The sequence below is a fragment of the Pogona vitticeps genome, chromosome 6 (genome assembly GCF_051106095.1).
Source record: "Pogona vitticeps strain Pit_001003342236 chromosome 6, PviZW2.1, whole genome shotgun sequence".
NCBI lineage: Eukaryota > Metazoa > Chordata > Lepidosauria > Squamata > Agamidae > Pogona > Pogona vitticeps.
The window spans coordinates 61,921,753-61,949,087 of record NC_135788.1 but is presented as its reverse complement, the minus strand read 5'-3'; the positions used below and the strand labels follow the sequence as shown (position 1 = coordinate 61,949,087).

The following is a 27,335-nucleotide window of genomic DNA, read 5'->3' as shown; positions in this document are numbered from 1 at the left end:
TTTATTTACTTAAAATATTTTTACCACACTTTTCTCCTTGAAAGGAACTAAGGCAGCTTACAACATTAAAAGACAAAATTAAGGCTAACCCAGGTGAGCATATAAATATTTTAAAAAGGTCACACAAATACAGTGGATATAAAAAATTTGCACACCCCTGTTAAAATGGCAATTGTCTATATGTAAAAAAATGAGACAAAGATAAATAATTTCAGAACTTTTCCCACCTTTAATGAGACCTATGAACTGTACAACTCAGTTGAACAACTAACTGAAATCTTTTAGGTGGAGGGAAGTAAAAAAAAACCTGAAATAATATGGTTGCATCTGTGTGCACACCCTTAAACTAATACTTTGTCAAAGCATCTTTTGATTTTATTACAGCACTAAGCCTTTTTGGGTTTGAGTCTATCAATGTGGCACATCTTGATCTGGCGATATGTGCCTACTCTTCTTTGCCAAAATGCTCCAGATCTGTCAGATTGCAAGGACATCTCCTGTGCACAGCCCTCTTCAGATCAACCCACAGATATTCAATCGGATTCAGGTCTGGGCTCTGGCTGGGCGATTCCAAAACATTAATCTTCTTCTGGTGATTTGGATGTGTGCTTTGGGTCATTGTCATGCTGAAAGATGAAGTTCCTCCTCATGTTCAGCTTTCTAGCAGATGCCTGAAGGTTTTGTGCCAATATTGACTGGTATTTGGAACTGTTCATAATTCCCTCTAGCTTGACTAAGGTCCCTGCCCCAGCTGAAGAAAAATAGCCCCAAAGCATGATGCGGCCACCACCATGCTTCACTGTAGGTATGGTGTTCTTTTGGTGATGCACGGTGTTGTTTTTGCACCAAACAGATCTTTTGGAATTATGGTCGAAAAGTTCAACCTTTGTTACATCAGACCATAACGCTTTTCCCCACATGCTTTTGGAAGACTTCAGATGTGTTTTTGAAAAATTTAGCCAGGCTGGGATGTTTTTCTTCATAAGAAAAGTCTTCCGTCTTGCCACTCTACCTCATAGCCCAGACGTATGAAGAATACAGGAGATTGTTGTCACATGTACCACACAACCCGTATTTACCAGATATTCCTGTAGCTCCTTTAATGTTGCTGTAGGCCTCTTGGCAGCCTCCCTGACCTGACCAATTTTCTTCTAGTCTTATCATTAATTTTGCAGGGATGTCCAGTTCTTGGTAATGTCACTGTTGTGCGATATTTTCTCCACTTGATGATGACTGTCTTCACTATGTTCGATGGCATATCTAATGCCTTGGAAATTCTTTTATATCCTTCTCCTGACTGATACTTTTTTAACAATGAGATCCCTCTGATGCTTTGAAAGCTCTCTGTGGACCATGGCTTCTGCTGTAGGATGTGACTAAGAAAATGTCAGTAAAGACCTACTAGCACAGCTGATCTTTATTTGGGACTCCTCAGAGGCACTTTAAATGATGGCATAACATACTACTGCATAACAAGTACCCCCACACATGCCCCCCATGCCCCCCATTCATGGATGCTAGCGGCAGCAGCTCCCCTGGTCCTTGGAAGAATAGTCTTCAACAAAACCGGTCCCTGGCGTTAAGAAGGCTGGGCAGTGGTTTAATAACCTAAACCACTGCACTACACCACACTAGGAATCATAGCCTCCTGGGGTAGTGGGACATGCAACAAGGCCTATGTGAGGATTTTAGATTCTAGACAGGTACATACAGATATTCTGGTCCCAAGCTACTTAGGGGTTTATACATCAGAACCAACACCTTGAAGTTATTTGGGAAACAAACTGGAAGCTATTTTAGTTGATTAAAGACCAATGATATCTGAAGTGCAGATACAACATTTTGCACTAGTGGGTGCCTCTGAACACTTTCCAAAGGCAGTATTACATAAGCATGTTACAGTAGTCCAATTGGTAGACTAATCAGACATCACAAGGCTTGAAATGCATGTTGAAATATATGTATGGATTATAATAAGTGAAGGCAGATGCAGTGCCACACTGAATATTTCTGTAATAGATTTGTTGTGGTGTTTTCTTCTGCCTCTGCTGAAGGAACTACACCAGATTTATACAGTGGTTCCTCGCACAACGATGTTAATTTGTTCCAAAAAAAAAACAACGTTCTGTGAAACATCATTCTGTGAAACACCATTTCCCATAGGAATGCATTGAAAGCCGGTTAATCCGTTCCAATTGGAATGGATTGCCGTCCTTAAGCGAAAATCCCCATAGGAAACATCATTGAGGGAAACGCGGTTCCCCAATTGAAATGCATTGAAGCCGACTCAATGCATTTGAATGGGTTTGCAAAGTCCCTTTTCGCTCCTGTAAAAGTGCCTTAAACTGTTTGAAAAGTGTTTTAAATGCTTGCAATCGTTAGCCCACCTCCTGAAACATATGTAAACTTAATTTGGTGTTGTTCTGAATCTTCCTTAATTTTTGGTGATTTTTTGTTTTCTCCATTGAAAGCCAAAGTCCAATGGCTTTCAATGGAGAAAACAAAAAATCACCAAAAATTAAGGACGCCTCAGAACAACACCAAATTAAGTTTGCATACGTTTCACAAGCTGGACTATCGATGCCAAGCATTCAAAACAGGTTTCAAACAGTTTAAGGCACTTTTACAGGAGCAAAAAAGGACATCGGAAAGAGCTTCAAAAGCAGGGAAACGGAGATCAAAGAGCCCTTTCCGATGTCCCTTTTCGCTCCTGTAAAAGTGCCTTAAACTGTTTGAAAAGTGTTTTAAATGCTTGCTATCGTTAGCCCACCTCCTGAAACCTATGCAAACTTAATTTGGTGTTGTTCTGAGGCGTCCTTAATTTTTGGTGATTTTTTGTTTTTTCTCTCATTGAAATGCATTGGACGGACAGTTCAATAGAGTTCAATGAGAGAAAAAACAAAAAATCACCAAAAATTAAGGACGCCTCAGAACAACACCAAATTAAGTTTGCATAGGTTTCAGGAGGTAGGCTAACGATAGCAAGCATTTAAAACACTTTTCAAACAGTTTAAGACACTTTTACAGGAGCAAAAAGGGACATTGTTGTGCAAAAATTCCCCATAGGAAACATCGTTGTGTGAGGCCGCAAATTTTTCAGGAAAAGCCATCGTTGTGTGAATTTATCATTGTGTGAGGCACCCGTTGTGCGAGGCACCACTGTATCTGCTTGTAATATCTGTGTTGTGTAAGTTAAATACATAACTTAAATACGTAAAGTCTCGGAAGTCCTTCATTAAGGTCTTCATGTTACATAGTTCACATACCATGTCATAGACATATTATTTATCATTGTAAAAGAACAAAATCTGCATTCCAGAAAAAGGCAAAAAATGGCTTTGGAAACAAATGGGGGGAAAACTGTTTTCCCCCTAATTTTCTGTTTTCCCCCAAGGCCTTCCCATCTCTAGTGGTGTTCACAGCAGATTGCAGTTGGTTTAATCAGTTACAGTACTAGATATCTGCAAGCATCACTGATGTGCACATTATACAGTTATCATATTGTCAGTTTGTAGATGCACTGGGGGAGCTAAGCTCAAGAGAAGACCCCCCCTTCCATTTGCAAATTGCAGGTCTAAAGGCTTTTCTGTGGAGGTGGGTCTTGGCTCAAGTACCTACAGATTCCTGTCTGAAGCATGTTGCGTGCTTTGGACTGGATAGTCATGGCATAGGAGTTGAACTGATTAGCCCGTACAGCAGCTCAATAGAGAACAGAGGTAGATTGACTGAGCAGGAAGCTGGAATAGGAATACAAAGTATTGTCCCTTTTTTCTGTATCACCCCTAGCTCTGTGATACCCAAACTGATAGAGAGTCAGTTGTGCAGAACCAAAATCTATCTCAAGGTATCGCCTACCCTTGTCTTAGGATTGTTCCTTTTTCTCTGGGGGATGATGTTGAGAATGGATACATGACCATCTATTTGATAATTTTGTCAGTAGAATCAGAGTTTGTACTGTGAGGGTGTGGACTGGGGACTCCTCTTAGTTGAGTTTTCTGAAAGCAAGCTCAAGATTATTTTCAATATTCAGAATTTCCCCATATCCATTCCATATTCTGTCTTTTATTCAGTCCTGTTGTGTATCCCACAAAACCACAAAAAGACAAAAACACTTTAAAAAACCAATGAGTTCAATGAGGGGGAAAAACAAAAAATTACCATAAATTAACGAAGTGTCAGAACAACACCAAAATCAGTTTGCATAGGTTTCAGGAGGTGGGCTAACCATTGCAACCATTTAAAACGGCTTCCAAACATTGTAAGACACTTTTACAGGAACGAAAAAGAGACATCGTTGTGTGAAAATCCCCCATAGGAAACATCGCTGTGTGAGGCGGCAAATTTAACAGAAAAAGGCATCGTTGTGTGAATTCATCGTTGTGTGAGGCACCCGTTGTGCGAGGCACCACTGTATTAGAGAATGATAATAGAGAATTAGAAAAAGAAATAAAGGATGAAGAAATTATAGAGATGATTAATAAATTTAAAAACTGTAAAACTCCAGGTTTTGATGGAATGGGACCAGAATATTATAAAACTTTTAAATCAATATTGATTCCTAAATTAAAAATGCTTTATAATGAGATATTTGTGTCTAAGATGGTATTTAACACCAACAAAATTAAATAAAATTAATGCTAGTTATCTGAATGTCTGTTGGAAATGTGAGAAGGAAATTGGTACATACTTCCATTTGTGATGGGAATTTGAAAAAGTACAAAGATTTTGGAAACAAATTTTTAAAGAATTAAATGATATATGTGGAAAAGACATAGAATTGAATCCTGCGATCGCTTTGTTATCAATATTTGAGAATGTGGAATATGATAAGATGATTAAAGAATTGATAACTAATTTATTAACAGCAGTGAGATTAATAATAGCTAGGCAATGGAAATCAAAATCTGAATTTCAAATGGATGAATGGTATAATGAAATATGGAATATAGCTATAAATGAATCAATGCAGTTCTGGAGAAGAGAACAATAAAAGAAGAGGAAGAATATAGATGGAGGAAGAAGATTAGTGCAAGAGGTTCCATCTACGGTGGTGGGGAACACAGTTATATTGTATTTTGATTTGTGTATTTTATGTTTATGCTTATGTTTTAGTTAATAAAAAAAGAAATACACACTTGTTGCTAAATTTGTCTGGTGCCGACATTGATGACATTTCGGTGCCAGGTCAAAACCTTCCTGTTCCAGAAAGCTTTTAATTGAAATAACATCAACTGTGGGTCCTGGTAGCAATTTTAATTGTATTTTAATCATTTTATCTTTTATTGTAATTTAATTAAATTTTAATTGTTGTAAGCCACCCAGACACCTTTGGGTAGAGTGGGCGGCATATAAGTTAAATAAATAAATAAATAAATAAATAAATAAATAAATAAATAAATAAATAAATAAATAAATAAATAAATAATATGTGCGTGATTTATAGGTAGGGGAAATAGTGCACCATTTTACCCGAATTTAGTATGATATTTAAGATTTTCTTCCAAATCACTGGATGATGAGTTAAAATTGGGGCCGTTAGCCTCCAGAGCTGTTATGTGTATAATCTTGCCAATTAAACATGACTATCCAATTTTTCAGTTGTTTTTTTTTAAACAGACCAACTTCTGGAATCACTATTACAAGCCATCTTTTTTATTCTAGGCATCAGAAGTCTCTCGAAACAGAGGGGTGTCTCTGTTGACTAGACCGGGCAACAGCCTAGTGACAGCAATTAGAAATCAGCATCATCATGAGTCCTCACCTCTGGGTATGTATTTCAGTGAGACTTTTATTTCAGTGCATTTACAGAAGAACCTTTATGTCACAAGATGAAAACATCTCTGTATTTTCCTCTTTTTGCTCCTTTTAGTCACTGTTCCTTTTTCACTACATGGGTCCAAATTTATAGAAAAAAATATCTCTGTTTTATTTGAATAAACTGCTGCTTTAAGTGGATTGGTCAGGATTGCTTTAGTATTCTTTTGCATGACAAACCAAGGGCATAATCAAATAGTGGAAAAATAATGTATTTGATTGCACTGGAAGGGGTTGCTTTGCTGGGGGCTATCTTCCCTTGGTGCAGGAATCACTCTAAGAGCAGCTGCAAAAAAGATCAACCCTGATGCTGAACCAAAAAGGTCCAGCTTGGAAATAGAGTAGGGCCAGACTAGTTCACAATATCCTGTGTGATTACTGGAAAATAGTTTGTGCTGGACTGTGCCATAAGTGGTCCAAAATGTAAGCTATTTTCTCAGCTGTTCAAGCACTAACAATGAGTTAGGAGAGAGGGAAGAAGGCTAAGCAGGTGTTCAGGTAGACAGTTGGCTACTGCTAGGTGGTTAATAACAGCAAATGTTTTCCCAAATGAGGAACGCATTTTTCCCCACAGGGTAATTGTAGACAGATACCAGCATGCTTTCATGGATAGAATGATGAAGAAGGACTCAGAAGTCATGTGTTTCACTTCCCACTTAACCATGGAAACGTACTGGAAACTGGTGGTGAACTAACATAACCAGTCCTTAAATATTTCAGTTACCTTGAAGAAAATCCTGTTAGAATCACTATAACTTGGTTCAAACTTGATGTCACATTATAACAGAAACAATAATAGGTTGAACTAAATCCCCTATATTTTTTAGCACCACAAAAAGGGTGGGGGAGGTGCACATCCTATTTTCCAGGCCGAGAGAAGTGTAGTCATTCTGGAATATTCTTCTATTCATTCTGGAGTATTCTGCTATTCAGTTCATTCCTTGAATAAATTGAGCCAGTGGTCGGCATAGAGAAGTAACAGAGCACGAATGCTAATTTAATTTAATAATGCAATTCCCTTTCTCTGGCTTTTCCCAGCTCCACTTCTATTTCCCAGCAACCAGCCTACTTTCTTTGTTGAGCTCTGTTCCTGCCTGATATGCAAGATAAGCTTGTAGCTCTGCAACATCTGGTTACTTTAAACTTTTAGAACAACATACATTCTTCATACAAGAATTTTAAAGGGCAGAGGAAGTAAAAAAAAAACACCCTATACTGTATTAGAGTGGTATAAAAATAATTAAAAATACTTTTGCCTAGTCTTAAAGTACCAGTTAAGAAACTGCCGACAGATGACTCTGCCACGTTTAAATAAGTGATGCTCATATGCACTGCTATAATAGTCTTAAAATTTTTACTTCTTCTGTCCCTCCACTCAGAAGCAGAGGAAGTGTTTACTTTTCCAACATCCTGAAGTGGTTCGCTTCTTAACCCACTTCACAATATCAGAAATTCTGATTGGAATTGCACTTTGGATTTACTGTAACTACTAACCCCAAATAGTAAATAGTTATAGTAAATAACAGACTGGATAGCCAGAAGGCTCTCTTTTGGTCCATTCTAAGTGATCACACTTTCTGAAAATGAACAAAAATTCAGCAATACTACCTCCACCAAAAAAATAGAAGCCCCTTACAGGGGCTGGGATGGATGTTGGTAGGAGCACTCTGGAGATGATTATGACATGTGATCACTGGAAAAGGCCAAACAGCAGCCTAAATGCCCATCTTATCCCACCCTGAATTGCAAATACCTTTGGTTGTTGTTACTGGGTTTCACAGACAGCTGGCTTTTCTATCATACAATGTCAAGTTTGTTTTAATATAATTTTTAGTGTACCTTTAAAACAAGAACAAAATGATATGTTGTTATTATTGTTCAAAGATTACTTATATTGAAGTTGCTGTCTTCAATGTAAATTTTAGTGCAATTGTAAATGAGATTTCTGTAAATAATAAATTTTTACAGAACCTTATATTAAATCTCTTACCTTGACAAGTATTTTTGCATTTGAGATTTTTAGAGTAGAACATTTCATAAGCCTTTAATTAAGTATAACCATTAATTTTTTAAATTTGGGATTGTATTTGAGTGGTGACTATGGAAATTGACAAAGTTGGTAAGGGCATGTCAGGGAATGGAAAATAATTTTTAGTGGCAACCCTGAAATTACTCATTAAATTCTTTTCGCTTTATTCAGCTGATCGTATTCACAGAGGGAACTAAACGGCAGCAAATGAGCTGCTTACAACAGCACAGAGATTGTTTGCAATAGGCTAAAATTCTCTTCCATTTTCATTCCATGCAAAGTGCACACTATATTCTGTATCATCATGGTCTAAGAAATAATGGCCTTAAAAAAACTGTTACTTTCCCATATTTATTAAACTAGACATATTTATTTGCATGCTTATCTTCCTAAATATACTATATATTGTCAATTTTTGGCAAGAGTTTTATGGAAGGAGCTGATCTTCATGTAACCACTGAGAGCTGAGTAGACAAGCTGGGTGGGGCTAATCTTTCCTAGTTTTGTCCCTCTGGTATGCAGTGTTGCATCAGCACAGATTGGAGTGTTGGCAGTGACATAGTCAATAGGAACTCCATCCCCTTCTCTAGCAAACCATGTCATATTAGAGGTGGCTTAGAGGGTAGGTATCTGTTGTTGGGCTGAAGAGACAGATAGCAGGTTCTGTCAGTTCACCGCCTGTGCTGCTGTCCAGTATCCTCCTTAGTGGAGCTGGCTGAGGTAGTCATCATTAGACTGAGTAGTCTAATGATGGAGGAAGCCAGAACCATAATCCTGGGAACTTCAGTAGTCATACTGAATCCGCCTGTAGCCAAGAGCATCAATCTGAGATCTCATGGGCTATGATAATCATGGAGTTTGTCCATTGGTGCAACTTATAGAGGGCATCATAGCCTTGATTCAGTCTGTGGGCTAGATTTAAATGGGTGGTCTAAATATAAGCTAATTCCAAACAACCTCATTGTCTTTGTCACAGCATCCCTTGGTGAGGTTTGGGTTTATGGCACCATATCCCCCCTCTGCAAAAATGGAGGACCTGTTAGCACAATCCACTGATGGGAACTGATGGATTCCTGCATGTTCTGGGGATCTTTCTGGTGAATAATCTTCTCAAGGCCCACTTTGGAGCAGAAAGATATGGAAGCTTGTTGACATGACTGCCCCTCTCTGTGCCTTCTCAGACACTGTGATGCTTTCACTGTTTGTGGGATTGCTCTTAAAGCTAGTCTGGTAGTTGTAGCTGGTACAAAATATTTTGGCTTACCGGTACTTCCTAAGTGACACCACCTCCCAGTACCACATAATACCATTGCTGAAGGAACTGTAGTGGCCACCTGTTTGATACTTAATTAGATGCAGGATTTTGTTATTGGTTCATAAAACCCTAATCAACTTGGGATACAGTTTACTAAGAGGCTCTCTTTTGTAGGCCAATTTGGTTTTTTTGATGTCATCTGGAAAGGGCATTGTAATAATGCCACAAGCTTCTCATGTCCATGCTACAGTCATCCTGACCAGCACACTGTAGCTCTAGCACCCTCTGTGTGCAAAGCCATTTCTTCTCAAATTTGACATGCACTGACATTTTTTTATTACCCTTCATGGTCTCTGTAGATCACACTGATGGGTTTTATCTGTGCCTGTACAGAGCCTGCTCAGAACCCAACCTAGCTAAGTAATAGCGTTTTGGTGGTACCCTCCCAGCCTCCTAGAGGTATATATAACTGTGCTGGGTCCTGGCCTCTCCATGCCTTTTTGTCTGCCATCAGAAAGCCAGTAATTTGGAAGCCTCTCTTGCTGAGTACTCTGAGTTCATCTTCTTCATTCTTAGTTCCTCCTTTTTCATTCTTGTTGGACTTTTTCTGCTAAACTTGTTTAACTTGATTTCTGCTTTTGGAATCCCATTTTGCTACATATAATTTTTTCCCTCCGCGTTGTGTGCTTTGCCTGCATGTATTGGCCCCCTAAGGCGTTGTTCAAAAAAAAAAAATGAAGCAAGTGCAGAAGCAGTATTGCACCAACTGGCCACCACTCAAGGTGTGTCTTCTGCCTTGTGGATATCCATCTTTTCAAACTTTTTAAATTTGTAAATCTGTTTCCAAACATGGATGCAGTTAAGACAGTTATATACGGAGATGAATTTAATTCGTATTTGTGGGAACAATCTCTCAAAATTTCTGACAAAGCTTTGTGTCCATGAAATTCAGCTCTGACGTCAACCTCAACCACAGGCTCGATATCAGCAACAGTAACTATGGGGCTCCCTCTCCCTAAAGAGAGTATGAGGTTTGGACAGGGAGTCACTGTGGACACAAATCTGCCACCCTTTCTCTGAGGTAGGTCCTTAAAGCCTCAGAAGTATGTAGCATCTGCTCCATGGACAAGCCTGACCATAAAATAAAACTTTTGCTTACTCTTAAAGCACTTTAGCATGGGCTTTCTGCTTCCTTAGAACACACAACAGCTCTGCAAGCTATTAGCTAGTTAGTGACCAATTCCAATTCAATGGGTTTAAGTGTAACCTTGCTGTTCAAGAGACTAGTCCACAGTTGAGTTTATAATTATTTTTATTAAGAAAATATAGATTCATAGAAAGACAGTTGTTTGCAAAAGCAATAGCATTAACATATCCAAAAGATTACAATGGTTAAATAAAACTGCTATTTCTTATTAAAATAAGAAACACTAAAAACTAAGCTAAGTAATCATTGTAGCTTCTAAGGTGGGCTATTCCCCCTCCTTCTGGTTTTAAATAAAGACAAACCGATTTTCCTTGCTACTTTCTGTAAGCAATCTATCCCATAACTCAATCCATTCAAAAAGCATATACAGATCCTATGGATATGGGCACCCTTAACACATCCCATCATGTATCTTTTCTACATGTCTAAGACTTTTTACTCCATTATGCCTAACAGCTGTAAAGCAATTAACTTCAAAGAGGTTTAACACAACTCTCCTCCCAGAATTCTCATGAAGTCCAGGTGCGTTATCTCGCTGCCAATTAAGACGGTATGCATGTTTGGGTTTCACTAGGTCTCTTCGTCCTTGCCTTTTATCACATTTCTCTCTATACCAGACAGTCAGTGAATCTGAAAAGCAGTCTCACTGCCTAACACATTCCAATACCTTAAAATCATGTCACTTTGAACCTAACAGTCTTCATTTTCTCTGACTAAAAATCCCACTCTCCTTCAGCTCATCAACCTGTTCAGGGCATCTATACCCATTCACACAATACTGACTCCTTCTGCTGATCCGGACTAGGTCCTACCATTTATGCCAATGTTGGTTCATCAGTCAGTTTCAGCTTCTTTGCCCCCCTCCCCAGCCTTATTTCTATCTTTGGTAGCAAGCAGCCTGCACTTAAACTGAAGAAACACACTACAGTACTAAATGTCCACCCAGCCCACCTGCCTCTGAGGCCTAGAAGCCAACATAGGTTAAAGGACAGAAGGAACAAGTATGGAAAGAAAGTCCACTTGAGTGTGTGGGGAATTTTGTGCAGCTTAATAATAAAAATTAAAATAAGCTTCCTCCTAATTATGCAGCAAATAAAGTGGATCAGATCAGATTGAGCTACAAGTCTCCCTCAGTAGACCACCCCTTATTTGTTAGTTTACCTCAACTGGCATTTATTTATTTTATTTATTTATTTATTGGACTTATATACCGCCCCATAGCGCTACAAGCACTCTCCGGGCGGTTTACAATTTTAATTATAAAGGCTACACATTTGTCTCAATACATTCATTCAGAGACTTTGGGAGTGAGAAAGAATAAAATGTTTCTGTTTGCTTACAGTTCTTCATAGAAAAAACCAATATATTATATAACAATTATTGATATGTTTCATAACTGAGCTTAACCGGTTAATTAGCTTCATTATTGTCTGTTTCCTTGCTAGCTGATAAAACACTTCAATCTAACTCTCCACTTCTGACAGATTCTGTTGCTAACACTGACAGAAAAAAAGGCAGGAAAAAGAATCTGAGGTAGACGCAGAACAATTAGCTGTTATTGAGTTGACTGACAGCAGCCCCAGTCCAGAAAATTCTACCCCGAGTCAGAATCTCTCAAAGTGATCATGTGTACTGTAGGTTGCAATATATTGAACAGATCCCACAAGCAATGTTGATGGTTCTGTTGGCTCAACCATCAGCCATAACCCCAATATCAGCCTTGCATTCTCTTCTGCTGATTTGCCCTTCGTGATTTTGGCCATTCTGCTCACGCCAACTCCACCAAAAATTGACCCCTCAGTTTTGGTCACTCTGGTTCAATTAGCTCCTTTAATTTTGATATTCTGGCTCTGAAATAATTTCTTCTATTTGATTTGGTCATGGCAACATCGGCTCAATTGCACTGATCATGGACTTCTCTCTACTGGCTTCCCTCTAGCTCGAGTCCACTAGCTACCAGTTCAAGAGAGGCACCAGCTCCTTTTTCCTGATCCCACACCAATTGTATCTGCCCATCACAACCATTCTCTATTGAAACAACCATCCCTGGCAGATTAGGTTCTTTTCCCCCTTGGATTGACTTCTGGCACTGCTTCTATTGCTTCTCCTGTAGAAGTGCCACAAGATCCATGCTCCTCATGTCCACCATCTGAACAGGACACCCAGAGACCTTTCTAGATCTCTGACTTCTGATTTCCCTTGCTCCACTCACAGCTGGTATTGTCGCTCTAGATCTCTGTATGAGAGGTACCACTACCCACACTACTCCTCACTAATAAAACAGTCTCGGCAGAAACCTTCTTCAGTCATGCCAACCTTGCACATCAAGAATTTCTATGGTGTGCAGGGGGAAGGTGCATCTTTTCCTATAAATTATCCCTCTCCAAACACAATCATTGTGACATTTGTCCACTACTATATCCTTTCCAAGGCTCCTAGGCCTGATGGCTTCCACCATAGCCTTTACAGTTTACACCTTGGGCCCACATAAGCTTATGACCTATCTTGCATTAGTATTTCAGAGCATTCAATTGTCTGACCCAGCACAATTCAATGCAGTTATCATCTCCACCCCCAATCCAACATCTATGCTGGATATATGTGTCCAATTTGATCAGGCATACACCTTTCAGATTCTCCCCACCTTCAGTAATGCTCACTATGGATGCCTATGTTAAGCGCTGGAGAGCACACGGCCAAAGTCTTTGCTGGAGAGCACACGGCCAAGGTCTTTGGTCACCTCAGGAACCACTATCCACATCAACATTCTATAGCTCTTCATAGCCCTAAATGCTTTCCAGCAATTACTTCATGAGAAAATGGTCCAAGATGCAACTGACAACATGACTGTCATGCGTTACCAAAATGATTTGGCCAATACACATTTATCTGTTCTACTCTGCCTTACTCTTTAGCTCTGAATGTAATATATCACCAATGCCATTCATCCTATGGCAGCGCATCTCACTATTTTCAACAAAATCCTTGCAGACATACCCTCGGCAGAACCAGTCATGACCCAAGAGTGGAGATCAATCAAGATGTCTTCAACATGCTTGTAGAGTGCTGGGGCACATCTGTCAGATACATGTTCACCACTAGAGATGTGCTCAAACCACAGTTCAGGGGTTCATACTGGTTCGTACATGTGGCACCTGGTGCCACATGTTCTCTTCCCCAGCCTCCCCATTCAATGCCCTACTTGCCAGCTGGAGCACACTCTTCTCCTCCGTCTGTTCAACCAGTCCCCAGCACGAGTACAGGCTTGCCTGCCTGCCCATCTCCTTGTATGAGTGGGCAATCAGCCAAGGAGGCTGAGCACGGAAGCTAAGGCTCCTGCCAAAGAGGAGGAGATGAGCACACACTGGCTGGTGAGGGGGGAAATTCAGCCAGAGTGGTGAGGGGAAGTGAATGCATAGCACCTGTGTTGCCACACTTATGAACCAGCACGAACCTCTGAACCAAAGTTCTTGCCCATCTCTATTCACCACTGCTCAAAACATCAAGTGCCCAAGATTTTGCAGCAGGGCAGGTGTCAGAAGTTCATGGTACACAAGGCCTGCAATACATTATTTCTTCCAGTCCTTTTCATTCTAAGGCTACATCTAGTCTATAGAGGCCATATTGATAACACCCTGGTAGCCAAGGCTTTTCACCACTCCACCAGCTACTCAGACAATGGTTTGTCTGTCCCCAAACAGATTAGACCTCATCCACGAGTCCAAAGGATGAGTTTGGCATCCAGACCTCTCATCCCTTCATCTAACAGCATGGAAAATTTGACCACCGGTGTGCTTAAGGATATCAACCAGGTTCTTCAAGTGGTTAGGAAATTCACCACCTGGAAAGCACACAGACCAAAGTCACAGATTTTTACTACATTTGCCAAACAACAAGGTTTTTCTCCACTCACATGTTCCATTAATAAAATCTTACACATGAGAGACAGGGGTTTATCCTACTCCATCAAAAAGGTATATCTTTCTTCCGCCTTTCCATTCCCACGCAATGAACACATGCAGGTCTCCCTCTTTACTGATGCTATGGTCAAACTTTTTTGAAAGCCGTCAAAAATTTAGTTTCCATGGCTCACCCTCCCACACCTTCTTGGGCTCTTACACAAGGAGATTCATGCAACCTCTGTTTGAGCCTTTGGCCTCTTACTACATCTACTTATCTATAAGATGGCATTCCTAGTGATCATTACCTTTGTGCTATATGTTCTGACACACTTGACCTTATTTGTTTATGTGGACAAAGTAATTCTCCGTCCTGATGTCTCCTTTCTTCCTATGGTCATCTCTTCCTTTCACCTAAACGATGATGTGGTGTGACTGGCCTTCTTCTGCAACCCCACCTCACTTCTCAAGAGGACAAGTCCTATGCTGGATGTCAGACACACGGTAGTGTTTTAATTGTCATGCATTCAATCATTCCACAAATCATCTCTTCTTTTGTTATAGTTCCCACAAGAAAAGACTTTCCTTTCATTTCCAAAGATCTGCCCAAACGCATTCTGGGTAGCTGAATGCATTTATCTACCCTACAACTTTGCTGGCATGTCCCCATCCCCTCAGGGTGTCATTCTACCAGATCTTTAGCTGCATCTTCCACAGCCCTCTGAGGTGTGGTGCTACCAGACAGCTGTAAGGCTGCCACCTGTTCCCAACCCTCTGCATTAATCAAACATGAGACTGGGTGATTGTGTGAGGAATGAAAGCAGATTTGGGAGAGCCATGTTGTCTGTCTTAATGAAATGATGCTATCTCCTCTGGTAAGTTGGTTTTCAGTCTCCCATCAGTGTGATCCACAGAGACCACAAAGGAGAATGGCAGGTTACCTACCTATAATTGTGGTTCTTCCAGTGGGGTTACACTACCCACCTTCTTTCCCTTTGGTGGATGGAAACTGAGGGACTAGGACTGGGCATAGTTATAGATGCCTCCAGGAGGGTGTGTGGGGTTAACACCAAAATACTATTACTCACCTTTTAAGGGTTGTGAACAAACTCTGTGCAGGCACAAATAACCCATCAGTGTGACTCCACAGAAGACCACTTAAATAACCATAGTTATAGGTAGGCAACCTGTCGTTTATATATGTGTATGGAAAACATACTTCTTTGTGCAGCCGTTCCCTAAATTGTCCAGCCTAACATTTATCCCACACCTTGCAGAAATATTCTAAATTAATTACTATAGTTTGTGTTTGTATATTTTACATAGTATATTGTCTTTGTATTTTGTATATTTTATTGTTGTACATTACTTAGAAATTTCTGAATCTAACATGTTTATAAATACATGTGAATAATACATGAATAAGAATTAGCTCACACTGAGACTTGTCCATTTCCTCCCTTGTGTTCCAGCATATAATGATAAAATTGTTGCATTTTTACGCCAACCCAACATTTTTGAAATGCTGCAGGAGCGCCAGCCAAGTTTGGCAAGAAACCATGCACTCAGGTACTGAATTGCCTAACTACGTTACTTAATACTATTGGTACAGGTGACCCAGGAGGGCCAATAAGTCAAAAGGAACTTTGCAATCATAGGTTGCTTCACTGGCATGTCTTCTTAAAGAGCAGCCCAGGAAAGTTCTCTGTTACAAACATATTTGTACTGAGAGAATTACTGATTGCCAATACTGACCTGGTTAACTTGAGATAATGGCAAAATATTATGGACTAAAAACATGATGTGACAGGACAGCCCTCATCCTGAATACACCAATTAACATCTTGTTCTTTGTAGTGGTCTCTGAATGCACACAAATGGGTTTTCCTGCGCCTGCGCAGGAACGTCTGGAAGAGTCCAGAGCTTAAGAAAAAAGAGTCAGTTAGCTCCCCCCTGCGGGGTATACAAGCCCCGCCTCCTCCATCTTCCTTTCAGTTCCTCTTTTTCTGCCATTCCTGTAGGACGTAGGAAGAGCAGAGCTATCGATCATTAAGTACTAGCTAGCTAGCTATCCTTTTTTCTCGCTAATTATTCCTTTTATTTTACTTTAACGGTTATTCGACAGAACCTGCTATATTGAGTTGCTTATTTTTCTGTTCTGTCGCGTTTCCCCTCCCCCTGATCGACGATCCCCCCTTTTTTCTTTGTTTATGGCTCCTCGGGGCTTCAAGCAGTGTGTCGTCTGCTCGCAAAAATTTCCTTTATCAGACGGACACGATAAATGCTTGTTTTGTCTTGGAGAATCACATCAGGATTAGTCTTGCTCTGCTTGCAAAGGTTTTTCAAAGCAAGCAATTAAGTTGAGGCGCCAAAGACTTCAAGCTTTCCTTTATGAAAAGACTCTGTCTCCAAACATGGAAAGCGGCTCCCTCACAGCACTGTCCCCTCCGCGTGCTGAAGCTTCTAAGCAGGACTCTTCGGCAGACCAACCGTTGCTTACCGTCTCTGGGCAGGTTAAGGCTAAGGATGGTTCCAAACCGCCTTCTCGCTCTGCGAAAAAGAAGGCTACCGATAAGCCTAAGAGAGCAAAGAAACCAGCTAAGTTGCCTGTTGTACCTCCTCCCACTTCTTCGATATTGCTCGAGGAGTCTTCGAGGGAAGCAATTGGACTCTGTTGCAGAGGAGCACATTCCTTTAGCCCAGACGGCTCAGGAACATATGTGCATGTTACCAAACTCGGGCTGATTTGAGGCTGAGCCAGACGCCAGACGCCAGCCAGGCTGTTGCCCATCCAAGCCCTCGATACTCAGGGTGGGCTGATACCGAGTCTCCATCTGAACAGGAGTCTGATCATGAAACTCCTAGGAAGCGTACCACGAAGCTCAAAAATATCGCTCCGTACCAGCCTCAGGATAGAGGCGATGAGTACCGTCCGCAAGGACTACCACAGTTTGGCCACTCTTTTTATGCTCCATTCCAACCATGTCCGTACCTGGGCTACGCCTACCAGCCGGAGCCTCAGGCACAAGTACCGTGGCACCATTCTACACCTCAACCACCATCTTGCAAGAGGCAATTTCCTCTGGTACCTACAGCACTTCCCAAGCGTGCTAAGTACAGTAGTGGACACTCTTTGGTTGCTACAGTAGTGGACAATGCTCTACTCTGGTCCTGATGCCCACGATACCATACCCTTCTCCCAGTCCACCCAATCGGATGTGGAGATGGCTCCAGAAGACACAGTACCAAGGTGTTCTCCTTCACTCGTCTCACAGTCATCTAATCCATCTATGGTGTCCAGCAACTCTGATGCCCCTGATACTGCTGCCCAAGGCTTGTCATCTCAGCCCTCGTCAGAGGACTTATCATCCTATGCACAGCTTATTATGCGGATGGCGAAAACTCTGCAGCTCAATGCACAAATCCCTCAACAAGAACGGGACCTTGTCTTCCATGATATGGAGCAGGACAAAACCTCTCCTCCTAGCCTCAGTCTCATTCCTGCTCTGTTTGAGCTGGAAAAATCTTCTTGGGACAAACCTCCTACATTGGTACAGGTGTCACGCAAGCTTGAGCACCACTATAAAACTCATGGTTCGGACTCTGACTTCCTGGCCAAGCATCCTTCACTCAATTCCATTGTGGTTGAAACTACCCAGTACAAATCCCGTACCAGATCATCAGTTACACCTGTTGACAAAGACGGAAAGAAATCAGACACCTTTGGGAAAAAGCTGTATTAGTTTGCCGCAATGTTGATTAAAATTGCTAACTACCAGGCCGCCATGGGCACCTATCAGAAGCACTTGTGGGACAAGATAGTTCCAGTACTGCAATCACTGCCTGACCCCGCAAAAGCAGAAGCCCTTAACGTTTATGAAGAGGCTAACACTCTTACCAGGCAACAGCGATTTACTGCAAAACACACAGCTGACATCGCTTCTAAATCCATGCTGACTGTCATTGCTGTTAGACACCACGCCTGGCTTAGAACAGCCAACATCCTAGAAGACACCAAAACCAAGATCGAGGAACTTCCCTTCGATGCTGTGGGACTGTTCAACTCTAAAACTGATATGAGACTATGGACAATATCCATGAGAAAGACAGCGAAATCTTATGTACCATACCAGCCGTATAGGTACCACAAGTCTGCCTACAAAAAGCCACAGTACCAATCGTCTACTCAGTACCAGCCCTCTTGGTACAGTAAGCAACAGCAGGACCGCACTTACCAAGTTCAGCAGCCTCCTACACCGCTGTTCAAGCAACAACGCTTTTGTAGCCCTAAGCAGTCCTTTCGCAAGACTCAGCATAGGGGTAAGCAATTCTCATGAATCTCCCTCCTGTACAAGATTATCCCATTCCTACGAGAATGGAAAAATATCACTACTGATAAGTGGGTCCTTAGTATCATTCAACATGGATATAGGATAGACCAAATTCAATCAGGCCTACTCCCTTTTCCAAGCTGCTGCATTTGGAAATCTCATCTCTGTTATCCAAAGAGGCCATAATCCAAATTCCATCTGACAGTACCGATGGGTTTTTCTCACACTATTTTGCAGTCCCCAAGAATGATGGGGGTGTAAGGCCCATCATGGACTTAAGAGACCTCATCTGATACATATTTCACAAGAAATTCCGTATGCTCACCCTTGACTCCATTCTTCCCCTCTTGTCTCAGGGAAACTGGTTTGTCACCATCGATCTGCAGGACGCATATTTCCATATCTCCATCCACCCGTCTCATCAAAAATTCCTCCGGTTGTGGTTCCATCATGATACTTTCCAATTCACTGCCTTACCGTTCAGGCTCTCAGCGGCCCCCAGGACATTCACAAAATGCATGGCACCAGTCATCGCGTACCTACGAACCCAAAAGATAAAAATCTTTCCTTACATCGACGACTGGCTTCTGGTGGCCCAATCCTATCATGAAGCGCTTTTGGCCACGAGATTCACCCTGTCCACCCTTAAAAAATTAGGACTAAAAATCAATGCAAAAAAGTCCAATCTCATACCTTCTCAAGTAGTCTCCTACATAGGAGCAACTGTGGACTCTGTCCGCACAAAGGCTTTTCTCCCACAACAACGAATTTGAAAGATTAAAACAGCCGTGAGCAAGCTCAAACTGTGTGCCAATCTTACAGCGCACTACATCCAACATGTTCTAGGGCTGATGGCATCCACTACCGCGGTGGTACCATACGCCACACTCGAACTCAGACCCCTACAGTCTTGGTTCATCACTCAGTTCAATCCCACTCAGTTCAATCCCATGACAGACCCGCAGTCCAAGAGGTTGAGAATTCCCCCTCAGGTCATGTGGTATCTCACCTGGTGGTCCAGATCCAGCAACCTGTCACGGGGAAGACCATTCCACTCCCCTCACCTGTCCATACAGGTTGTCACCGACGCCAGCCCCTCAGGTTGGGGCGCGCACTGCCAGAACCTCTGTGCTCATGGTCTTTGGACCCCGACCCAAAGGACCTTGCACATCAATCAGCTAGAACTGATAGCCGTCATGAAGGCTTTTTAATCCTTCCTCCCTTGCATCCAAGGCCATGCAGTGCAACTGGTAACGGACAATAACACAGTGATACACTACATCAACAGGCAAGGTGGAACGTGATCAGCGCATCTCCTCCAGCTGACCATCAAGTTTTGGAAATGGTGTTGCTCCCACGACATTTTCCCACAGGCAATCCACATCACTTCCAAGGACAATTCTCTGGCGGACCACCTGAGCAGGCTCCCTACCAGGATGCACAAGTGGGCATTGAACCAGGCAGTCTTTCGCGACATCTGCACACGATGGGGACAGCCCACCCTGGACCTTTTTGCATCCCATCGCAACACCAAGTGTGCCCGATACTGTTCCAGGGCGGGCATGGACGCCGCCTCCCTGGGAGATGCCTTCCTCACACCAAGGTCAGGGGAACTAACGTACCTGTTCCCTCCAATACTGCTGCTTCTCAGGACTGTGACCAGGATAATGCGGTATGGTACAGATGCAATCCTCATCGCCCCTTGGTGGCCGAGGCAACCGTGGTTCGCTCACCTATCAGAAATAGCACAAGAAGTTTACCACCTTCCTCAGATACCATCCCTCCTGTCACAGAACGACGGGGCTCTCCTCCATCCCGATGTTCGGTCCCTTCGCCTGACGGTGTGGAGGATAACTCGCGCTTCTGTGAGGTGTTAGACCATGCACGAAAGCCCTCTATCTCACACTTATATGAAGACAAATGGAAAGCATTTACCAAGTTTGCCCAATCTAAGGGCATGACCACGATACCAGCTTCTCTACGCACGGTACTTACCTTTTTGCTGCATCTCTTCAATATGGGACTTGCTCACTTCACGCTTAAAGTTTACATTTCAGTGATCGTAGCACACCAACCTCCTCGTTCATACTCTGCGAGGCTTTTTTCCGACCCTACACTTAAAAGATTTTTAAAAGGTCTCCAAAATATACGACCACTCTCCCAAACGATTGCATCGCAGTGGTCCCTTCCGCTGGTCCTAGAGGCCATTACTAAACCTCCATTTGAACCAATGGCTACGTGTTCTGAAAAACTTCTTTCCTTGAAGACGTCATTCCTAGTACCCATTACTTCAGCCAGACAAGCAAGCAAGATTGCTGCCTTAAGGTTGTACCCTCCGTAACTACAGATGCACCCAGATAAAGTTACCTTATACAGTGGTGCCTCGCATAACGAGCGCACCGTATAACGAAGAATTCGCATAGTGATCCCTTCTCTGGGATCGCTAATGCGGAGGCATAGTGTCGGTCCCTATGGGAAAAACTCGCTTACCGAAGATGGGCTGACGGGTGCCAGGAAGGAGCCGCCGCCGCCGCGAGAGTGATGCGGGGCCGCGCTGGCCGAGAAGGAAGGCAGGCGGCGAGGCAGGCAGGTGAAGGCAGGGAAGGCGCGCGCTCGCTCACGCGTCCTCCCCCCCACTTTCCTTCTTCCTCCTCATCCTTCTCCTGACGCCCCCGGGAGGGAAGGAAGGCGGCGAGGCAGGCAGGTGAAGGCAGGGAAGCCGCACGCTCGCGCGTCCTCCCCCCACTTTCCCTCTTCTCCTCTTGCCGCCGCCCCCCCAAGCCTCCCACTGAGTTGGGCGATCAGCTGTTCGGCGGTTCTAAAATGGCCGCCGGACGCCCGAAATGGCCGCGTGCAGCGTTTTCGCGCCCTCCCCTCGCTTACCGAGGGCGCGAAAATGGCTGCCGCTATGGAGGAAACTTCGCTGACCGGTAAGTTTAGGGCCCATTGGAACGCATTAAACAATGTTTAATGCGTTCCAGTGGGCTTTTACGTTCCGTTTAGCGACGATTTCACATAGCGAGGGTTAATCCGGAATGGATTAACCTCGCTATGCGGGGCACCACTGTACATGGACATTTCTTTCCTCCCAAAAGTGGTGTCAGAATTCCATGTCAATCAGCCCATTGTGGTTCCAACCTTTTTCCCGTCTCCAACAACACCACTGGAGCGCAGACTTCATTCTCTCGACGTTAGAAGGGCCCCTGCCTTCTATCTACACCGCACCAAGTCCATCCAACGCTCTCCGCGTCTCTTCTTATGTTACCACGCACCACGCAAAGGTGCTCCTGCTTCTTCTCAATCAGTATCACGGTGGATTGTTCAGCTCATTCACCTGGCTTACCAGCTGGCCAAGAAATCTCTTCCAGAGGGCTTAAAGGCACATTCCACCAGAGTGGTTTCCACCTGAACAGCCCTATTCAAAGGTGTCCAACTGCGGAACATTTGCAAAGCAGCCACCTGGGCTACCCCACTGACGTTTGCCAGACACTACTGACTGGACATCAGAGCCAAAAATGATGTGGTGTTTGGATGGGCAATACTGTCATCTATGATACTGTGACGATCCTCCTGCCGGTGAGTACAGCTTGCTATTCATCCATTTGTGTGCATTCACAGAGACCGCTACGAAGAAAGTTAGGTTACTTACCTGTAACTTTGGTTCTTCTAGTGGTACTCTGTGAATTCACACATCCCTCCCTTTCTCCCCTCTACCCGTCACGGTACCATTCTATGATACCATGCTTATCTAGCTTACAGTAACGGCAGATTAGGCAACTGAAAGGAAGATGGAAGAGGCAGGGCTTATATACCCCGTGGGGGGGAGAGCTAATTGACTCTTTTTTCTTAAGCTCTAGAATCTTCCGGACTTTCCTGCGCAGGCGCAGGATAACCCATTTGTGTGAATTCACAGAGTACCACTAGAAGAACCAAAGTTACAGGTACCGTATTTGCCGGTGTACAAGATGACTTTTTGTGCCCAAAAAACATGCCTCCAAGTGGGGGGTCGTCTTGTACACTGGGTGCACTGAATGACGCGGGGCCGCGCTGGCCGGGGAGGGAGGAAGGTAGGCGCGCAGGCAGGCAGGCAGGCAGGCAGTCTGGATGGAGGGAGGGAAGCACAGCCTGCCATGCCTGAGCGCCCAGAACCCGCTGCCGGGCGCCTCTGAGCCAGTCACAAAGCTAAATGCTCGCTCTCCCGCCGCCCGCCCATTTCCCTTTTCCTCTTCCTCCTCCTCCTCCTGCCGCTGCCCACTCAGCCTCTTCCGCTCTTCCTCGCCCTCTTGCTGCCATGCCTGAGCCGCCACCGGGCGGCCCGCCGCCCCGTGCCGCTGAGCCAGCTACGCGCTCGCTCGCCCACCACCCGCCCATTTCCCCTCTTCCTCCTCCTCCTGTGGGGGGGGTCGTCTTATACGGCCGATCGCCTTGTGCGCCGGCAAATACGATAAGTAACCTAACTATCTTTGTGGGTAATTATGACTTGCCTGTTATTGAATAATACAACTGCTGAGCCACAAAGCTAAATGCAATTCAGCAGCCACTTATTGTGTCTGGTGCCATATACATACAGACCAGCTCAGTCATAACCCTCACAGCTACAGTCCTTCATTGAGCTCTGAGCTGAGTTTGGCAGGTAGTAATGAAAGTCAGCGTTATTTGTCAGTATAAGTGAAGGGCATTAATTTGTACCAATTATGTTGTGACCTGGGTTATATATACATTTTGTTTTATTACTGTATATATATAATATATCAAAGAGTTTTCAGATAGTTCCAGTGAGATACCCTTTCTCCCCTTGCTCACCACAGTCCTCCCTGTCACTTTCTCCTTCCTCTCATTCCTCCCTGGCATTCTTGACTTACCTTGTTTACTTCTGAGGGTCAGACAAGAGCTTCCAGCTACAAAGGATTAATCCTAGCTTCCAGAAAAATGCACATATGTGGCCAGAGTTATAAAAGATTTATAATGAAGTTTGTGCGTGTGGGGGGATACCTCTTGCATTTGTTTGTGCGTTTTTGATTTTTTACAACTTCTTATGCTGGCCTCCTTTTTTCAGCCATTTACCCCCTTGTTGCCCTTTCTCTAGCTTCTGAATTCTTTATGCTTTAATATCCCTACTTCTTTAGGCCTTCTCACAGTCCCCATTCTGATCACAATGCTCTTCTGTCTACCCACAATATTACTCAGGACCTGTCTTGAAGACACCTAAATGTCAGGAGCAGGGGACTCAAAAGGGGAACAAGCCAGAAGAATGGACAAGAACATGGCTCAGATGCAGACCTAGCTCCCATATGGGACAGGAGACTAGCTGCCTGGGAAATTGGACACTGAGCATAACTCCATTGTGCTTCTACATCTTCTTTGATCCTGGAATAATGATAGTTACAGAAACCTGACACATTTCCTTCTATCATACAATCTGCACTGCAACCATTTTGACAGATTTACTGTGACCATTCTGAATATTTGGTAAACTGAACTATGTGATGTCAGGGGATTAACCACCACAACTTCAACACAATATAAATCAATCTTGATCAAGACATAATTGTAATGTAGAAATGGCAGGTTATATTTCAGTGCTAGGAATTTTGTACTGGATTATTGAGTAATAAAGGAAATACATACATAATGTTCTTTAGTGTTATTGCAACTTTTTTCTGTGTTGTTTATTTTCTAGGGAGAAGATTCACTACATTCGAACAGAGGGTACACACGGGCTTGAAAAGTTGTCCTGTGATGCAGATTTAGTAATACTGCTAAGGTAATACAATGTCAATAACTGTATGCTAATTGCCCTATTCCTCAGCACTTTCTTCCAAAATTTACTACCCCATACTGCCCAGCAAGCATTATCCCAAACCCAAAGGAACTTCTATGCATTCATCACACAGAATTGAGAGAATATAAATACTGAGATCCCTACAAAGAGAATCATGAACATATCTGGAATTAGATTATAGTGAGTACACTTTTTCAAAATCTAGATTTACCTCAAATTAAATGAAAACATTTAGCAGAAATATTTTTTATTACTGGAGGTTTTCAAGGAATTGGAAAGCATAAGGAAATGATATGTAATAATGGCAGAAGATTTTAATATGTTGATGGGTAAAGAGAAAGATAAATTAAACCCTACTAAGGATGAAAGAAAGAATAATTTTACAATATTAAATATACTGAAAAGCAAAACTGATATGAAAGATGTTTGGAGAGAATGGAAAGGAGATGAAAAGAAGTTCACTTGTTATTCATCAGTGCATAAAAGTTATTTTAAAACAGATTATAGATTTGTATCTAATGATTTGTTATCCAGAGTTTGTAAGACAGGTGTAGGGTTACTAAAAATAATTGATTACACATTGGTGAATATGGAGTTTACGGTTACGTGTGATTATAAAGAAGGACGCTAGATACAGGTATTTTACAACATAAATGTATGTTAGAGAAAATGGAGAAGGAATTGACGGCAATATGGAGTATAAATGGCAAAGGAACTAGTTTGGGATAAGCCTGATTTGGGATATTATGAAGTGTGTGAGTATTAAAGAATTTTGTAATTTCAAAAGGCAAACAGAAAAACAATTTGTAAAGCTGGAGGATGAAAGAAGAGGGTTGGAGTTGAATTTTATAAAAGACAGAGATATTAAAAATTTATCAAAAGTACAAGCTAAGTAAGAATACTGAAACAGAAAGGATTCAGAGAAATTTAATATATATGAACAGAGAATATTTTAAATTTGGTAATAAATATCCTAGAATGTTGGCCCAGAGCTGCACAAACAAAAAAAGTGAAGAGTGTATTTGGAATGGTTAGAAATGAAAATAGTATAAACAGAAATTTAATGAAATAAAAATGGGAAGTATTTAATAAATTTTGATAAGTGTAATAAAATTGGTAAGCCATCAACTGAGCATATTAAAACATACATAGAAGAAAATATGAGAAATAAATTCCAATAGGGTGATAGAGATTTAATGGAACAGTTAGTGAAAGAAGAAGAAATAGACAGTATTATTAATAACTTAAAGATAGGGTTATTGTCCACCAGGCATGGACAAATTGGGACTGGAATATTATTAAAAAAATTAAAAGGTGTTGATACCAAAGTTGAGATTGCAACCCTGTTTTCCCCAAAATAAGAAAGACCTAACCTGAAAATAAGCCCTAGTGTGATTTTTCAGGATGATCATAATATAAGCCCTAGCCCCGGAATAAGCCCTAGTTAAGTGAAACCCCACCCTCCACCATTGTGCAGCAACCAAAAGAAGATGACATGACTGTATTTGAATAAATGTAGATTGTTGTACATGAGAAACAAAGAACATCCCCTGAAAATAAGCCCTAATGTGTTCTTTGAAGCAAAAATTAATATAAGACCCTGTCTTATTTTCAGGGAAACATGGTATTTAATAAGATTATGAAAGGAGAATAAATTACAGAGTCTTGGAAGCATTCATTGATTATATGAATTCCTAAATCTAATAAGGATTTGTCTGATCCAGATGTTTATAGGCCTGTTTCCTTAATAAACCAAGATGCCAAGATATTAGCAGCATTACTAGCAAGGACAATTAATAATTAATAATTGGTAAATATATAAAAGAGGATCAGAGTGGTTTTATCGTAAAGAGACAAATGGCAGATTTGACTAGAAGAGTACTAAATATAATGCATATTATTTACCAACAAAAAGTAAAGGCAGGAGTTATGGCATTGGATATATTCAATGTGTTGGATTGTATGGAATGGCCAGCATTAAAACTGTTGATAGATATATTAGGGTTTGGGAATTGTTTTAAAAATGTGATAAATCAACTTCATTCAGAGAATACTAGTATAGTAATAGTAAATGATAGACTAACAGACCAAATATTCCCCAATATTATATGCATTAGTTACAGAGATATTGGTGAACGTTGTTAGACAGAATAGAGCGATAGAAAGTATAGTTAAGCAAAGATAAAATTAAGCTTATTTGCAAATGACACATTATTTACAAAAGAGGACCCATTGAGGGTTATGGATCAGGTTAAACTACATCTGAAAGAATCTCAGGAGGTGACAGGTCTACAGATAAATTAGCAGAAGTCAAAGGTTTAATTGTTTAATTACCATATTTTTCACACCATAAGACACATTTTTTCTCCAGAAAAAAACAAGGGGGGAAAAGTGTGTGCATCTTATGGAGCGAATACTGTTTCCCCCCCCACGCCACCATCGCTGGCTTCTGAGGCCTCCGGAGGCCTCAGAAGGCCCCGTGGGGGCCCCACCCAGGCTACCATCGCTGGCTTCTGAGACCTCAGAAGGCCCCGTGGGGGTCCCCCCACGCCACCATCGCTGGCTTCTGAGGCCTGTTCTGGGTGGGTTTTGGAGGGTAGATTTGGGCTGGGGATATGTTTCTATGTTGCTTTGTGGGGTTTTTTGGTGACTTTTTTTGCAGTCCCAACATGGGACTTGCTCTATTTATTTTTACTTTATTTTTTGGTATTTAAAAATTTGGTGCTGCTTTTTACTTTTTAAAAAATGTTCTGGGTGGGTTTTGGAGGCTAGGTTTGGGCTTGGGGGTATGTTTCTATGTTGCTTTGTTTTTTGGTGATTTTTTTTTTGCAGTCCCAGCATGGGACTTGCTTTGTTTACTTATTTTTATTTTATTTTAATTTTTGGTATTTAAAAATTAGGTGCGTCTTATGGCCAGGTGAGTCTTATGGAGCAAAAAAATACGGTATGTTAAAGTTGAAGAAGAAAGAATTAGAAGGAAATTTGAGATAAAAAGATATAAGAGTATAAAGTGCTTAG

General features: G+C 42.0%; 1 protein-coding gene across 15 annotated transcripts in view; it reads left to right on the top strand.

The window, feature by feature from the left end:
- The window catches only part of HECW1 (HECT, C2 and WW domain containing E3 ubiquitin protein ligase 1), a 400,600-nt gene that overhangs the window by 327,388 nt on the left and 45,877 nt on the right, over positions 1 to 27,335 (top strand). For 8 of the 15 annotated variants that reach the window (XM_078377440.1, XM_073002583.2, XM_073002582.2 and 5 more), the window contains 4 exons: positions 5,662 to 5,767; positions 14,676 to 14,708; positions 15,677 to 15,773; positions 24,216 to 24,299. In XM_078377440.1, coding sequence (XP_078233566.1) covers positions 5,662 to 5,767; positions 14,676 to 14,708; positions 15,677 to 15,773; positions 24,216 to 24,299 — 320 coding nt within the window. The remainder of the gene's footprint in view (positions 1 to 5,661; positions 5,768 to 14,675; positions 14,709 to 15,676; positions 15,774 to 24,215; positions 24,300 to 27,335) is intronic. The other 7 variants (XM_078377443.1, XM_020798411.3, XM_073002584.2 and 4 more) reach the window with 1 other exon arrangement.